Below are 17,461 nucleotides of genomic sequence, written 5' to 3'. Positions count from 1 at the left end.
GGGTCCTTGATTTTTGAGAGATCATAGCCTGTCAAGAAAAAAGAGATTTAAACAAATACTTAACATACAATATAAACAAATAATTCCAAAACAAAGTAGGAGATCCTGTCTGGGGAAATCTCACGAGAGTTATCACTAAGAGTGTGGCATGGAGCATCAGCAGATTGCTCTTCAGGCCAAGAAGAGGACCTATTTGGTGGCAAGGTTTCCGTATTTTCTGTATAGTGGTACTATGTTAACTCTAAGTAGACCGTGCAAGATAAAGATGTATATTATAATTCTTAGAGCGATCACTTAAAAATAGTGCAAAAAGTGTTGGTCAAAAGCCAATAGATAAATTAAAATGGAATTCTAAGGATAGAGAAAGAGAAGAACAAAAAAATTACTGATGAAACAAAGATTTTGGGTAGACCTAAATCTAATCATATCAATAATTACATTAGATTTTAATGCAATAAACACCCCAATTAAGAGGCAGAAATGTCAGAATGTAGAAAAAAGGTAAGACCCAATTATGTGTCCTAAGACACCCTTCATAAAAACACATTTGGACATTTGCCAGACGTGAAAGGAAAAAAATCCATTCCACAATCATAGCAGGAGATTTTAAAACCCTCTCTTAACAACCGATAGAACAAGAAAAAATCCACAACTATTTGGATATTAAGCAATGCATTTCTAAATAATCCTTGGATCAAAAAAGAAATCAGAGTAATTTTTTTAACTGAACTTACTATTGCAGCACTATTCATGATACCCAAGGTATGGAATCAACCTAGGTGTCCAATGACAGAAGAATGGATAAAGAAAATGTGGTTTACACAATGGAATACTATTTAGCCATAAAAAGAATGAAATCCTGTCTGTCATGGCAACATGGATAGAACTGGAGGCCATTATTTTAAGTGTAATAAGCCAGGAACAGAAAGGTAAATGCCACATGTTCTTACTCATATGTGGAAGCTAAAAAAAGTTGACCTCATAGAAGTAAAAAGTAGAACACAAGATACTAGAGGCTGGCAAGGGTAGAGGGAAGGATAGGATAGGGAAAGATTTGTTAAAGAATACAAAATTACAGCTAAATAAAAAGAATAAGTTCTAGCGTTCTACAGCATTGTAGGGTAACTATAGTTATTATATAGTTTCAAATAGCTAGGAGGAGGATATTGAATGTTCCCAACACAAACAAATGATAAATGTTCAAGATGATGAGTGTTCTAATTACCCTGATCTGATCACTACACGTTACATGTATTGAAACATCACAATGTACCCCATAAATACGTACAATTATTATATGTCAACTAAAAAAGGGAAATAATTTTTTTAATTGAACTTAAAGATATCAAGAATATGAAAAAATTGAGGGATTCCGTTAAAGTCAAAATATAGACTGATAGAAATTTATAGCCTTTAACTTACATATTAGAAAAGAAAGGCTGACGTTAGGTCACTAAGTATACATCTGAAGAAATCAGAAAACAGCAGCAATTGAACAAAAAGGAAGTAGCAAAAAGGAAACAAAGAGTAGAAATTAGTGAAATAGACAACAAATGTTTTCAACAAAGCCAAAATTTAATTCCTTCCAAAAAAATTGATAAAATAGATAAACTACTGGCAAGTCTAATCAAGAAAAAAGAATATGGCATATATAGCCAATAAAATTAAAAGCGGGGTCATTAAGTAAATTAAAAAGATAAGTACATGCTAAGAAAAAACTCCATATGAATAAATTTGAAATTTTAGATTAAAACGAACACTTTCTAAAGTAATATAAATTATCAAAACTGACACAAAGTGGTAATGGAAAAATCTGAATAATACTATAGCTGTTAAGTAAATTTAATCCATAATTAAAACACTTTCTACAAAGAAAACTTCAGGACCAAATGTCTTCACCTGTGATTTATTTCAAATATGCAAGGAAGAAATAACACCATAAAACTATTTAAGAGAGAATAGGCTTTCTGTCTTCAAGTATCTATGAATGGTAACAAATGGCCAACAAGTACATGCAAACACACTGTACCAAGAGAACATATGTATATTCTCTACCGTCTGACATTCAGAGAAATTAGAAGCATCTAACATTCTGGAGAAAGTGTCTTAACAATTAGCCATGCAGGATTAAAACAGTAAAGTTAGAGGGACCCGCCTCTGTTCTACAGTCTAATGGTACAACTACAAAAAAGCCTTTTCCAAGAAATAGAGTTCCCCAAACCTGTAATGAAATGTCTTCAGAAGTAGTGAGCTTCCTGGCCACAGAGGTGATTCAACAGGTACTTAATAACTATTGGCCAGGGATGCAATAGGGTATTTCTAGCCTGTGCAGCATGAAAGGTTAGATGACCCCAGAGGTACATTCTAGTTTTATGATGCTATCATTACACTCTGTCCCTGGAAGAAGCTGTATCTAAGAAGAAAGAAATGACATCTTGGCCTGTCACACTAGCCCCTGACACCTGGTTTCCCAAAGTGTCCTCAGTAACTGGGTATGTCTTGTTTTGTAGGACAGTTAATACACTTAAAGTCATGTTTACAAACGTTTAAAGGAATGTTTATAAGGTAGCCATTACATTTCTCTTCAGTCTGTACTTCTCCTGGCTAAACATACTACTGTTTCCAGGCCCTTTTCCAAGCTTGTTTGACCTTATTAACAGAAAGATAACAAACATCAAACACCAAGCATCCGAACCCAAATTCAGTCTGATGGGCACAGTGTACAATGTTGTTACTGCCACTGCCCTGCTCGTTCTATTTCTACTAATGCATCCTACAGTGTGCTAAGGCTACAGATTTTTATCCAAATCTATAAAACAATAACTTGGTCTATACTGTGGAATATGCTTTCAACCATCTATTTATTCATTTATTTAACCTATTCATTTCTTGTTCTCTCCATCTAATTCAATGATATCTTAAATTCTACTGACTCTAAAATCATGTAGATTAATCCATTAGTCCCACATTACTAAGGTTTGCAGATGTATGTCGAAAGGTGCCATGGGTGTCAAGGAGAACTTGAGGAGTTAATTCTAATTTTCTCAACATTCTGTGACATATGATGAGGGCTTATAATATAATGTTTTAAGACAAAGCCTTTTAAAGACATACTATACCTATGTGTATATCAAAAGAAAATTCCTTAAGTCAACGAAGACCCTATCTATCATAAAAATTACAGAGGTACCATGGAATAGACGACTTACTTGAGAAAATCCTCAGGTAATTAAGATATTCCTTTGATATGAGCCATTTTAACAGGAGGTTAAGTTAACCTGCACTCTGTAACATGACCTAAATCTACTCTATCCTATAGACATATGCTGGTCAAGGATATAAGGCCCCAGACCACAAGTCAGAAGAAATGTTCTGTTTTGACATGGCTTTTGGTTCTATTAGACTCTGGGGGACCCTTTGTTTCTCTGTTTATTTCAATGTATACATATTTCCAAGTTACTAATAACAACTCCTTCACCCTAGGCATGTAAAGGGCAACTAGAAGCATTAACTGAACAACCCATAAAGTAACTAAAACAAAATTTGGTATCACATATAGGTCACTAAACTAGGCATTGGTAAACTTGAGTTACAAATCTCAGCTCTATGCAGCCACAGGAAGTCACTTAACCTCTCTGGAGTCTCCTTATTTACATACACTAGAGGTTCCCCCTGCTTATATAATTCTGCTACACTGTTCAAAATAAACTGAGCAAAAGTATTCAGGTATTCAGGGCATTTCACATTTAGCTCTGTAGCTTTTCTTTTTCTTTTTTCTTTGAGATAGAGTCTTGCTCTGCTGCCCTGGCTAGAGTGCTGTGGCGTCTGCCTAGCTCATGGCAACCTCAAACTCCTGGGCTCAAGCAATCCTCCTGCCTCAGCCTCCTGAGTAGCTGAGACTACAGCGGCATACCACCATGCCCAGCTAATTTTTTCTATTTTTAGTAGAGACGGGGTCTCGCTCTTGCTCAGGCTGGTCTTCAACTCCTGACCTCAAGTGATCCTCCCACCTCGGCCTCCCAGAGTGCTAGGATTATAGGCATGAGCCACTGTGCCCGGCCCCCATAGCTTTTCTTATTGCCTAGGCAAAGTGTGTTCAATCTGATATTTAGTACCTGAATATTTCCGGATGGCCAGCAATATTCTCATGACAGGCGAAAAGGGAACTCTGTTGCCCAACCACATGTCAGCAACAAAGTAGTACTGCCAGGTACACGTGTGTGCCTATGTGTGGGTGCGAGTGAGTACACACATCCACACGTGGATAGAAGGTGACCAGCATGGAAACCAAAGAGTGCTCTGTAATGTGGTCCAAACTCCTATGGATTTTTATCACAAATTAATAGAAGGTAACAACCATACATTGAAATTCTTTACTTCCTTAGGTAAATGGAGTGAGCACGAGGTGGTTCACCATGTGACCTTCATAGGCTGAACAAATGAGCAACACGTGACAAAACAACTCAAGTTTCTAAAAAGCCAAAACAACTGTTGAGCCATACCAACGAATGGAGTTAGTCTTACCTTGACAAAAGGTGTTGTTGACCCGCTTATAACCTTGTAGGCATTCCATCATTTGGTTATATCCATGATAGGCTGTAAGGGAAGAAATTCTTTGTTATATTCTTAGTTTATATTCTTACAATCCTAAACTACTATATGTGACAACCAAAGGCATCAGCAAACTTAGTTATTCATTTATAAGATGCCAATACCAGTGTATTCATGTATCTCCACAATGGCTTTCACATTATGCTTGCTTTTCAGGATACTTCATATTTTGCAACAGATATAGAAGTTGTCAGTAAATCTTTGTTACGTTAACTGAATGAATTGTAAGATTGTTTTATATTTTCTTCTAATTAGTGATTAAATATTTCTATCACAAAGGATCTATTCCTCCTGAATGATCTGCTTCAGGGGTTTGGCCTTTCTCATCCATTGTAGGTAGGATGACAACACGCCCTGGTCTGCCTGGGACGCTCCCGGGTTATGTCTGTTATTCTGGTAAAGTTAATTAACAGCACTATACTCTCAAAAGTTTCCCAGTTTAGAAAATAAACTATACCTCATCTTAATTATAGGCTCAAGTATCCTAATTATAAGGATGATTCTTATTACTGTGAACTGAGGAGAACAGTCAGGGGCTGAGAGGAAGCCAGGGATTAAAAGAGCTGCTGTGATTAGCTGTGTGGTTCTTCGCTCAGAAAATGCAAATACAAACGCTGCAGTCACCCACTTATCAACGAAAGTCTATTCAGTGAGATTTGACACTTTAAAGTGAGGCCTGAGAGACCACCTGGCATAGTGGACAGGGCCTAAGTGTTAGGACCGGGCAGACGTGGGTTCAAATCTTGGTTCTTCCTATCAATAGCTCTTGGGAAATAAGCCTCCTAGGTTTCAAACTGAAATTCTATACAGTGGGAGTATTCCCATCGAATGAGGGTTTGGAGATAATTCATGAAAAATGCCTGCCACAGTGCCTGACAATGACAGGCACTCACGAAATATCAAACTCCATTGTTATTTCCTGCAATAAGGTGTTCTTCTAGTAAGAGGACAATGTGAGAAAGAAAATGGGCTGTAATCAAAGTAAGATGAATGGTTAGACCACTACAAAGAACTGAAGGAGGAGTAAAAGGGGAAAACAGAAACAAAAAGGGAAATTTTATTTTGAAAAAATATTTTTGCCATCCACGTAGGCTCTTTGTCTGTCACCACTAATGGAACAGGGTGAATGTTTACTAGTGAGTGCCTCTACTCCTCTGCCTCCTTCCTTTGCTGTGTTTCCCCTGTATTCAGATCCTTCTGGATACCTAAGAAAGAAGATCAAAGTGAGGAGCCCGGGAACGCTGAGTTAAAAGAGGGGAGAGGCTAGCATGTGGGAGTCACCCCGTTCAGCTCCTGGGCCTCACGTCCAGTCTTGTCCCATATAAGAAAGGTGCTCAGGAGCAGGTTGCCTGTGGAGATTGTGGGATCTCTGTCTGTGACTTCTTCAAAGGCAAGAGATAATAACTTGTTTTAGAGTTTCAACAGTCCTCTACTTCAAGGCAGAGAGCCAGACCAGGCGTTCTCTCAAAGTCTTCCTCAGCTTACGACTCTATGTTAATTTTCTTCTAGAAATTTGTAAAGGACAAGTGGCTTGTTCTCTGTGCTAAGCACATTTCTAACAGATGACACACTATTTAATGAAATCATTTGCAGACTCAAAATTAAGTTTTCACAGCAAAAATGATCAACAATGAAAAGTCTTTCTGTTTGTGGCTAAACAAAAACTTTAAACATTAAATAAAAGCCACTTGAAAACTAAAGTTTGAACTACTTCGAGTCAAAAAAAAAGAGGCACGGAACACAAAACCATAGTGTATAAAGCCAAAGAAAGTCTGCTCTCTTCCAAACTGAATATGATTTAGAGAGTAGTACCAACCAAGGAAAGGAAAGTTTTTTAAATGACACAGGAAGAATGTGACCTTGAGTGTGTTTCTTGGGAGTGAGTCACTTAAGACAGCACAAACAGAATAAATGTCAAGACGTTAATAGTTTACTTCATTCATAATCCACATTGCCCTTCCTGAAGTGAAATCAATCTCTTCAATTTTATACATCAAATGAGCCAACATATGAATTTATTTTCATCAATATTTAGTTAAAAGTGACAGGCAACTCTGTACTTTCACATTCAACTTAAATCATTTCAAGATTAAAATATAGAGCTAAAAAAATCATATAAAGCAGCAAATTCATCCCCAGATGATACAATTGTAGATAAAAATGACCAAAGGTCAAGAGAAGTTAGGGTTTCAAAAAAAAAAAAGACTGCATGAGTCCCTTTACCCCTAGTGTCTGCCATTTTCCTGCTACTGTGGGAGTTGGAAAAGAGCAAAGCAGCTAAGCAAAGACACACAAAGAAGGGGGTAAATGAAAAAGAAAAATAAGGGAAAAGATGGAGAAAGTATTAGAGAATACTCTAATAAACTTAGCCCCAAAACAAAGTTTTAAGAACCTAACTTCTCTCACCCTCAGTCCTTAGACCTAACGGAGGGAAACATACCACCCTCCTCAATGTTCCTACAGACACCCATACGTGGTAACTAAGGACAGGCAGTTTAACACAAAAAGATGGCAATGCTTTCTCAACATTTTAGATACAGATTCCTATTTAGTGATCCACAAAATTCTATAGTAAATGAAAGAGGGGGAGTCAGACTCAGGTCTACCTAACCCCAAACACGGTGCTCTTTAAGTCATACCAAATACATCCTACATACTCCTTTGGTGAGGTGGCCAAAGTAATTTTAGGCAAATAGATCTTCCACTGAGGAGGTACCATCACACTCAACCTACTTCCTGGAAATCCACACCGCAAATCATTATCCAATCAGCTTAGAGAGTCTACTTAGCACATTCTCTCAACACAGAATGTCTCCTTTATGTGGATTATTTTTCTAAAAGAAGAATTCATTAATTATCAGAAACTTTAGTGGGCCTTTCCACAAATTAGTCTTCTAGATGATAAGAGCAGAATCAACAAAATAAATGAAATTAGGTTTAGGCATTTAGAGAACCTACAAGTTTGAAAGACAAGGAAGTGTCTAAATGAGAGGCAATTATTTAAAACAAATTATTATGCTGGTAGAAAAACAAATAGCACGTAAGAAAGAGATACAGAGTGGTAATTCCAAGATGGCAGATTCTAGATTGAGCAGAGATAATTGTGGAGAATATCAATCAAATCAACATAATTAAGAGGAGTAAAAATTGTCCAAATGAAGCAAGTAAGAAATTTCTTACAGTAAAAAGAATAAAAAACAACTATAAAAATCTTCAGTTATATGAGGCAATGGAAGATGTGTAGAAAAATATCACTTGCTCTCTTGGCAAAAACATAAGTTAGTATAAGAAAGCTCAACTTAAAACAAGTTACCTCTTTCTTTCTAAAAAGTATGTATTAGAAGTCAGTTATCCAGAGTTAATGCTCCATTTGAAAACTAAAAATATGGTACAAACTGTTGTTGGGAAGAAAGTAAGAGAAAGGTGTAAACCTAGATTTATTCCAATCAGCAGGTTCTAAAAAACACCTTAAAGACAAATCAAAACATGTGGATGGTAACACAGACTGATGTCACTGAGGACTGTGATAGTATAAAAGTGGTGCTAAGAAAAAAGGGGAACGTATTGTATCCTAGCGATTATAAATTTCTTTTACAAATCAGCAACCAATCATTTCTCCATTTTAGCTTGACTTTTAAAATTTGAAAACCTATAGTATAACAAAAACTTCAACATAAGTGTGGATATTAACAAAAATTTCATTTAAGCAATTTAAATCTAGGAAATAACAACTGCATTGTCTTTTTATGGGGTTCAAAACATTTTTTTACCATTTTAAAAGACATCTTATTTTCTCTTCCCCTGGACAAAAGAGCCTATTTTAGCTCATTGCCTCTTGAGAGTTTTTTTCCCGTAAGTAATCTAACTGGAAAAGGCAATGAATAACTGTGCTTATTAAAAAAACAGAATCTAGATGGCAACTTTATCAGACTTGCAAGCTTTCTGGAAACACATAACACTATCTTCTAGAATGCACTAATGGAGTTCTTTGAAAGTCTAATGGTTGCTCCATCATTAAAAGAGTAATCTTAAGAAAACAGATATGCTACATTAACCTACAAAGGAATGGCGAAACGTCACTTACATGGCTTCTTGGGGCATTTCTGGCATTTGTTAAAGCCCCAGGAGGTACCCACGGTTCCACAGCAGTCCTCTTGCTTTGAAAGGCCAGGGAGCGCTTTGCCGCACTGCAATGATGAGGTGTGAAATATGAAGGTTAATTGAGTGCAGGATGCTCAGCCCTGGGGCACTGCTGTGCTTCACAGTCACATTATAAAACAGTTCCCTTGTTATCGACACAATTAGAGAGGGAAAAAAAACTATAAAACTTTGAAACAAAATACCAGGACAGCATCAATACAACACTAAAATGAATAAGCACATTTCCAAGTAAGAGCACCTTGCATTTTTAGAGTCTCATGGAAATCTGTCACTGTTCAGGGCACTTTATAAAACTTAAGTTTCTAATGCCTTTTTTTTTTCTTAATAAGAGCCTCACGATTTATAAGATCAATGTAAACTTTTTACATTTTAGTTGTAACTGTCTCTTTAAATCTCTCCTATGGGTCATCAGGGAACAGAACTATAAGGGCATGTGTGTAAAACTTGAGAAAGTGGCACAGGTCCCACCTACAAGAGGCTTTTGGTCTTCCTGCAACCCCAAGGCCTGAGCAGGGGCAGGACAGTACAAGAAACGATTATCAGCTGAGCAGATCAGCTCTGGCAGAGACAAAGTCTCCAGGCAGCCAAGCGTTCTGACCCAGGGAGGTCAGCCAGGCTAGGAAGGTGCTGGCACGTCTAAGCAAGCCCAGCCTGAGCAGGCAGAGCGGGGCTGAGCAGCTACCGGAGCAACACCAGCTGTCAAATGTTAAGACCAGGGAGGACTCGTGGTCAACCACAGGAGGTGAGAAGAGCCTGAGAGGCAGGGGCATGAAGTTAGACCCACTCAGTGGGGCAGGGAAGGGCCTAGGAAGACAGATCCTGTTCTGTGTACCCCTCCCACGGCCAGTCAGGCAGGGAGCGCCCCCTGACTCTCTGTCACCACTGTGCAGGCTAAGTCCATACACCTTTGTCCCCAGAGCATCCAAGGGGTCACTCTGCCTTCCTCTGCCTCAACCTCTATGAAATCCTCCAAGCAGTTTCCAGAGGCATCTTTCCAAAGACAAATCTGATGACATTACTCTGCTGAGCACAAACTTTCAGTGACTTCCCACTGTCTGAAAACTACACATTCTCCAGCATGCTGTAAGGTCTTTCCTACCCACACCCAAGGCCATCTTTTGTCCCCCTCCACCTCTCAACATCTATCCTCCAGGCATGCCAAAGGGCTCTTGATTTTCTGAACAAACCACGTCCTTCCAAAAGATGTTTTCCTTTCCCTGGAATGCCCCTGCTTTTACCTTCCCCTGGACAGACTTTATTCACCCCATGAGACCAGCTCTGAAGATCCGCCACTATGAAGCCTCCCTGTCTCTTCGTTTCCAGTGAGTTCTTCCCTGCTCTTTACTCCACAGCACCTTCTACACAGTTCCACTGCCTCTGCTATGCATTTTAGTTAAATGCATAAACATTTTATTTACCTTTATATCCCGGTACACAGTACAATGCTCAGTAAGTGCTGAATGAATGTACAAAGGAACGAATAAACAACCTAAGGAACCAAAGAACAGACCAGTTGTGGCCCATCCAGGCAAGCAATGGCCATGTGGAAACCAACAGAAGTTAGCATGCACTCCCAGGCTAGTGAGCAGAATGTCAGGGTGGTGGTGACCCTCAGAAGGGAAGTAGGTAGCAGGAACCAGTCACTCGGCAGGCCCACAACAGTGAAAGAAGTTTTAGTTAAATCATAGCTTTAACGTCCTAAGGTTCTTAATGATTTTTAATGACTTCAGCAGGGTGCTGCTCGCTCTCCAAAGCAGTCTGTGACAGTGGTGAAAAATGTGATTCAAGAGTTAGGGAGGCTTGGGAATGAATTCTGGCTCTAGGACTTCCTACATGCATTACCTTAGACTAATTTTCTTATCCATAACACAGAGCACATAATAGTATCTTTCTCATAGGGTCATGAGAAGTAAAAGGAAATGAAAATGCACGTACAATGCTGAGTATTATGCCTGACACACATAAGTGCTCAGCTATCATTACCATTATCATTAATTATTATTATCATTAAAGATAAAAGCTCCCTATTCCAGATGTCCCATTTGAGATCCTTCCTGTTTGTCAGATTCCGTAGGGAGGAAGGCATGTGAGCGGAATAGATTGTATGTGCTCTGTCAATCAAATAGGTTAGTCTAATTGCCCACTCGAAAGTACCAGACTCCACAAAAAAATGACTCTATAGGACAGGATGAATTTCCATGAAATAAAAGCTGCTATTAAAGACATTTTGAGTTTGGTAAAAGTAGGCATACAAAAATAATTGCTCTTTTAGATGAACCAACATGGACACCTAATTCTGGGGAAGGCAACTGCTGAAAGCCCTAGTGTAAGTCAGTAAGGCCCAGGGATCACCATGTATCATAAAACGTGGGCAGTGACTCCGCCAGAAGGGTGGCATGCTTTCCTTGAGAGAGATAAGGAAGCTCTCTCGCAAAGCAACCCGACTCGATGAGCATTTACCAAGGGACTGCTGTGTGCCAGATACCACTGTACTGACTCAGCGAAGTCTGTCTGGAGACAGAGCCCTCGGTGAGCTGTTTGAAAAAGTGAGAAAGAGCCCCTGAGGCTGGAAGCGCACCAGGGCCACAGGTGAACAGTACAAAACAATGTGATGAAGAGGTAGATAAGTAGTCAGAGAGATGGAAAGGAGAAACCCATATGACACACAACGGGAGAAGAAGAGGAACAGGTAGAATCAACATGAGGACAGATAGGAACCCGAGAGAAGAAAGGCACGTATTTGGGGCGGGAGTCAGCTAACTCCCAGACTCTTTGAGCCTAGTCACAGAAAGCTTAAACCTGAAAGACCAAGGACAGAAGGAGGAAGGGGAACCATGACCCAAGCATACGACTGGGAACAAAATGATTATGTTAAAAACACAGAGGTCTCCGCTGTTGCAATCTGGCTGCCAAAGTGTGTTTGATGTTTATTTCCAGTTTTATAAATCAGTTAGATTTACATTAAGACACCAGTTCACAACCTACACAGATCATTCTTGTCCCGGACTCTTTAGGTTCTTCTCTTAATCAAGCAAAACACTCAACACTTGCTGATTTTATATGCTCAAAATGTTAGTAGCAGTTAAAATCCAATTTTCACCTTGGATTCCTAGAATGTTTTATTTGGTAGGGCAAAAATAAATCATTTTTCTCAACCGGGCCTCCAAAAAGGTACAAGGTTTTCATTACATGATTCAGGCCGCTTTATCCCATGGCTTTGTTTTTGCGGGTCCACAGCCAAGAGCAGCACAAGCCATCCAAACCGATTAAATAAATGGCAGCGTAGGTGGTACCACAACACTGTGTGTTCGTCTCAAAACTGGGTCTGCACAGTATAAGAATAAGCTACGAAGGATGAAGTCATGGTTATAACAAGGCTCAAAGTTTTACATATGCCCCTTCAGTTACTTAACTACGAAGAGGCTTCAACATGCAGCCAGAAACTCCATCTGAGAGACCTTTGTGGCCATACTTAGGGCTCTCACCCAAGAGGCCATTGAACACCACAAGGTCTCACCTGGATGTAGGAAGTACCTAGAAAAAAAGAAGGTGGAGGAAGAACTTTCTGTCTCCCACACCAAAAGGCCACACTGGACAAAATCACATGGAATAGGATGAGGCTAGCATTCAGAATGTCCTTCTCTAAGACTGGTAGATTCCATGTCTTGGTGAGATGGAATCATGTAGAAACAGACTCACTCTTCTAATTATTTAATACATTTTTTATGCATAGATCGAGGTGATTTTTTTTTTTTACCAGTTTAAAACACAAATGGAATTTCTCCTACATGAATTATTCCCCACATTTTCATAGACAGCCTATCATTTCAGGATGTGGCTTATGTATACACAATCCAGGACAAATGTGCTCAACTTAAAATTCAATATTTATCTGTCAAGTCCAAAACAAAAATCTATCCCGTCAAACAAGTAAGATGCTATTGCTCCTCATAAAGGTCACACGACCTTGGGCTGCAGAGTAAAGGACACTGTAGCGCCACGAAACCATGCTAGGATTCAGCAAATGAGTGACCCAGCTCGGGCAGTACACACAGAACAATGAAGGTTCTGGCAACCAGATTCTGTGAGGATCAACTGAAGAAATACAGATAGTAAGACTATATGTAGACATGATGGCAGTGTTCAGCTACAGTGAGCAAGATGAAGCTTGCTGCATGATGAAGGTACAGGTTAAGTGTTCCTTTTCCAAAAGGCTTGGAACCAGAAGTGTTTCAGATTTTGGATTTTTTCAGATTTGGAAATATTTGCAAATACTCACCAGTTGAGCATCGCAAAGCCAAAAATCCAAAATCTGAAATGCTCCAATGTGCATTTCCTTTGAGTGTCACGATGCTTAAAATGTTTTAGATTTTGGAGTATTTGGGATTTCAGATTTTTTGGATTTGGGATGTTCAACTTGTATTAGCAGGAGTAAAGGCCACAAATCTCAGGAAGAGAAGATTCAATTAATTAAGTATAAGATCTTTTCCACCGTTAATGCTCCTCAACAGTGGAAGATGCTGACATCTTCATTGGAAGCTGAGCTGGAGGAGCATCTCTCAGGAATGCCCAGGATATGAAGCAGATGACTTCTACAGTTTCTCCCAGGTTTCAGATTCTGTGATCAGTTACATTATTCCATTTGGGAAATATTAATTACTATATGCTAGAGCCAAACTCAAATAATTCCTTTGCTCTCGTGTCTACACTAGGACCATGTCTGGGTAGATGCACCTCTAATCACTTCCTTTTGTCTTATCTCCTCCTCCCACTCATGACCAAATCCATGGAGATGCTCAACTGTCTGAGCCTCCACCTACAGGACTTATGCAAACAAGACAGAAGGAAGAAAAACAAGCAGAACTACTCCTGGTCCTGATTCACCAGTACACAGACCATGATTCTTAGAAAACTACATGAAAATAATTTTTCAACCCTTTGTGTCTGTAATTCTGTATGAGCACTGTTATTCAGAGGGTAAGGCTATTCAAGAAACATTACAATTATTCCACAAATATCCATGTTACAATCTTTTTAACACAAAATTATTATAAGCAATGGTATAAAAATCTTTTATTTTTGAAGCTAGTTGTCAAAATTTAACAGATTATAGGGTAATGTACCTATCTAAACTTTGACTTAATTGAGAATAAATACCTTTAGAATTTAACCTCAGTTCTGAGATAATACCATAGCACTTTCCTGATACTCAAAGTTAGGCTGTGATCCTAGTCACTTTTAGATCTCCCTATAAATATATGAGGAGAATGACAGTTCAAAACTTATCATTTGGCAACCAAAGCTTACAATTTTTGTCAAACTGGAGTTCAGGGACGAAAACTTGAAGAGGTTGTGATAGACACTGGAGCATGGTTTCATAAGATTTCATTTTCATGCATTAAATTTGCTGGTACCTAACAGTATCCTTGTTCCAAGAGTATCTGCTGCACTGTGCAGAGTCCTAGGGAAGGAAGACCCAGCGGTGGCAGTAAGGAAGGAGTGCTAGGCTGGAGTCTTTAGATCCGGATCGAAATCCCAGATCCCTCTCACCAGAAGTGAGATGTCTGGCAGATCATCCAGCCTCTCTGAGCCTGCAAAGAGACAAGGGACGATAATGCCAACCCAAGGAGTTGTGAGGTTACATGATGCATGGCCAAGCAGGGCTGCCATTACTCCGTCAGGCCCCATGTGGGGATTGGAAAAGGGCAGCTCTATGGGATGTGTCCTGCACCAGGACATGGAGTTTGAGCAGAGCGTGGGCTGCATCCCAGGCCCCAGTCATCCTCCTCAGCTGGTATCGTGAGTGGGTAAAACCTACAACCAGCCTTAAAGTGATGACCATGTGATAAGGTCTCGGGACACATTTCTTAAAAGTATTCAGATAGTTAATTATAAAAAGGCCACTCCATGAAGGCAGCTACAATGTCAAGGACCTACTCTTTAATCTTACTCTGTAAGACATTTAAAAATGATAATACTGAATTACTCTTATGAATTATCCTCATCACACGTATGTAACTCATTTTCTTTTGTTATCAAAGACCATTACACAACGAAATACACAGTATTTTAAGTTTGAATAAAGAACATTTTCTCAAGATAGAATAAGGCATTGAGCCAAAGGAGCAAATAAACAAAACTTGAAATGTTAAAGTAATAGATTTTTAAAAATACTCCTAGAGATTGTACTGAGGGAAAACATGAAATAAAATAGAAGTCTGACTCATTGTAGCTCTTGCAAGAGTAAGGAGGACTGTTCAGGCAAGAGTTGAAACAAGGAAATGACTCAATGGATCTACTGGAGAGAGAGATTCCAAAGAAATGGAACAGGTTTAGCTAAGCACAAGAGCAACCACCAACTGGGAAAGGATGGAGGGGAAGCTGCAGGGGAGGGCAAGAACAGACAGAGGCAGGCCAAATATGAAGGAACAAAGAGAGTGGGTGCGGAAAGTCAGAAAGAGATGGAGCCAAGGCATGAAGCGTTTTCCAAATTTGGGATCAGATTTATAGTTGGATATAAAAATCAACCTGGAGATGGGGAAAAGGAAGCATCATAGTTTCTTTTCCCAAAGCAAAAAAGTTTTGGATTGCTTCCTGTTAAATAATTGGCATCTTTTAAACAATGGTAAATGCAGAAATATTGATGAAGAGGAGAAAGAAATTAAATGTTTTTATAAAGGCATAGTATTTTTCCTCAAATGTAAAAAGGAATTACCAGGATAAAGTATATCATTTACAGGAAAAAAGGGAAGAAATTATATTTAAGGTAAACATGATCAGGAATAATCAGAGGACAAAGAAAAAATAAAATGAGATGATTAAAGGCCTGTTGGCTATACTTTTCCTCAAACAAATAGCAGAAGGGGGTTTTAAAGTTCAGCACAAATGGACCAGGTGCAGTGGCTCACACCTGTAAATCTCAGCTACTTTGGGAGGCTGAGGTGGGAAGATCACTTGAGGCCAGGAGTTCAAGACCAGCCTGGGTGACATAGCAAGACCCCGCCTCTACAAAAAATTAAATTAAAAAAATCAGCTAAGCATGGTGGCATGTGCCTGTAGTCCTAGCTACTCAGGAGGCTGAGGCAGGAAGATCTCTTGAGTCCAGGAGTTTGAGGTTACAGTGAGCTATGACTGGGCCACCACACTGTGACAGGGGAAAATCCTGTCTCTAAAAAAGTAAATGAATAAAAATAAATTTTTTAAAAGTTCAGCACAAATGATCTCTTTTCTCAACAAGTCTTCTCCAGCCATGGTAAAGAAGCATCCTAACACAAAGCAAACTCCAAGATACTGACATGTCCCACAGCATCATCACATTATATGGAAAATGTACCTTCTACATTATCATATTCCATATGGGCCCAGAGAAAAGTAGTGTAAGGATGACCTATAACTGAGTCAATGGCCAGGCAGAGCTTTTGAAGGTAGACAAATGTGGTTTACATCCTCACTTTACCAATTACTGCCTACGTGACCACGGGCAAAACTTGCAACCTCTCTCTGCCTACTTCCTCCTCTATGAAATGGAACTGAAAACATCCACTTACACGGAGCTCTTGAGAGGACAGAGACAATGTATGGGAGACAGATTCCACATGAGACAGCCATGTGGCCAGCACCCACTGGGCTCTCAGGCAGTATTAGACCGCTTCTCCCAAGCCCCTCCTTTAAAAACCTGGGCTTACTTAACAAAGTAACAAGTAATCTAACAATTAATTAATATACAATGTCCCAGATTCAACTTACAGAGAAGAGATGCATAAAAATATATATTTAAGTTAAATATAGAAATAAAAGAAAAAGATATTCTCAAGATCTTGCTGAAAACATTCAAGTTTTCTCAAAAGCATTCTGGCTAGTAAACAAATGCTTAGTGAATACATGCTGTTGGAAGGTATGTAATTTTATGAATTTCATTTCAATTCTGCTCAAAAGCACAACACGGTGTCACTGGATCACACTAATTCTACTCATTAACATCAATGTTCAAGCAGCAGATGATTTCACTTTGGGGACATCAAGACCCGTCCTATCACAGTGCCATATTTTGGTGCAAGAGGATCAAGACCATGAAGCGAAAGCAGTGGAGCCCAGGGTGCATCCCCTCCCCGCAAGCATCCACGACCCAATCATAAAGCACCACAGAACACAGGACTCCTTAACTAAGACGGGTCCCAGACACAGATCTGTCCTTTCAGGGTTAGACAGCAATGTTCCCTTGTGAATCCTCCATCCCCAGAAGAGATGGCCTAAGAGCCAGGGTGGACTAGTAGAAAGAACACTGGACAAGGCACTAGAAAGTCTCAGTTTTAGTTCCCACCTGCCAGAAACTCAGTGCAGGATGTTAAGCAAATTAATTTACCTCTTTGGATGTTAGTGTGCTCATCAGTAAAATTGCTAATATTCATTTATGTGCCCAAATTCTATGATTTTATGAAGGTTCTAGTGCAGGACTGAGGGCAGCCAGGGAGCTGTGGTGGAAAGGTTTCCTGTGTCAGGGCAATCCTGGGAAGATCAGTGTTCCTCAGATGTTCCTGCCTGCCAGGTTGATACATGAGATTTCATGGTGCCGCATCTCATCTAGTTCTATCCTGACAACCTGACCTGAACCAACTTAATCAGAGATAACCATAATGGGCCTCCTTTTCTTATCTTTTTTTTTCCTTTCTTTTTTTTTTTTTTTTTTTTT

At 39.3% G+C, this 17,461-nt stretch overlaps 1 protein-coding gene across 1 annotated transcript in view; it reads right to left on the bottom strand.

Annotated features, from left to right (window-relative positions):
- The window catches only part of LTBP1 (latent transforming growth factor beta binding protein 1), a 482,178-nt gene that overhangs the window by 224,663 nt on the left and 240,054 nt on the right, over positions 1 to 17,461 (bottom strand). Inside the window, exons 8-9 of the mRNA XM_012652425.1 lie at positions 8,696 to 8,798; positions 4,525 to 4,596 (exon numbers count right to left, since the gene is read on the bottom strand). Of these exons, the coding sequence (XP_012507879.1) occupies positions 4,525 to 4,596; positions 8,696 to 8,798 (175 nt within the window). The remainder of the gene's footprint in view (positions 1 to 4,524; positions 4,597 to 8,695; positions 8,799 to 17,461) is intronic.

Source organism: Propithecus coquereli, unplaced genomic scaffold (genome assembly GCF_000956105.1).
Source record: "Propithecus coquereli isolate 6110/MARCELLA unplaced genomic scaffold, Pcoq_1.0 Scaffold39, whole genome shotgun sequence".
Lineage (NCBI taxonomy): Eukaryota > Metazoa > Chordata > Mammalia > Primates > Indriidae > Propithecus > Propithecus coquereli.
This window is presented reverse-complemented; position numbering and strand designations above follow the sequence as displayed.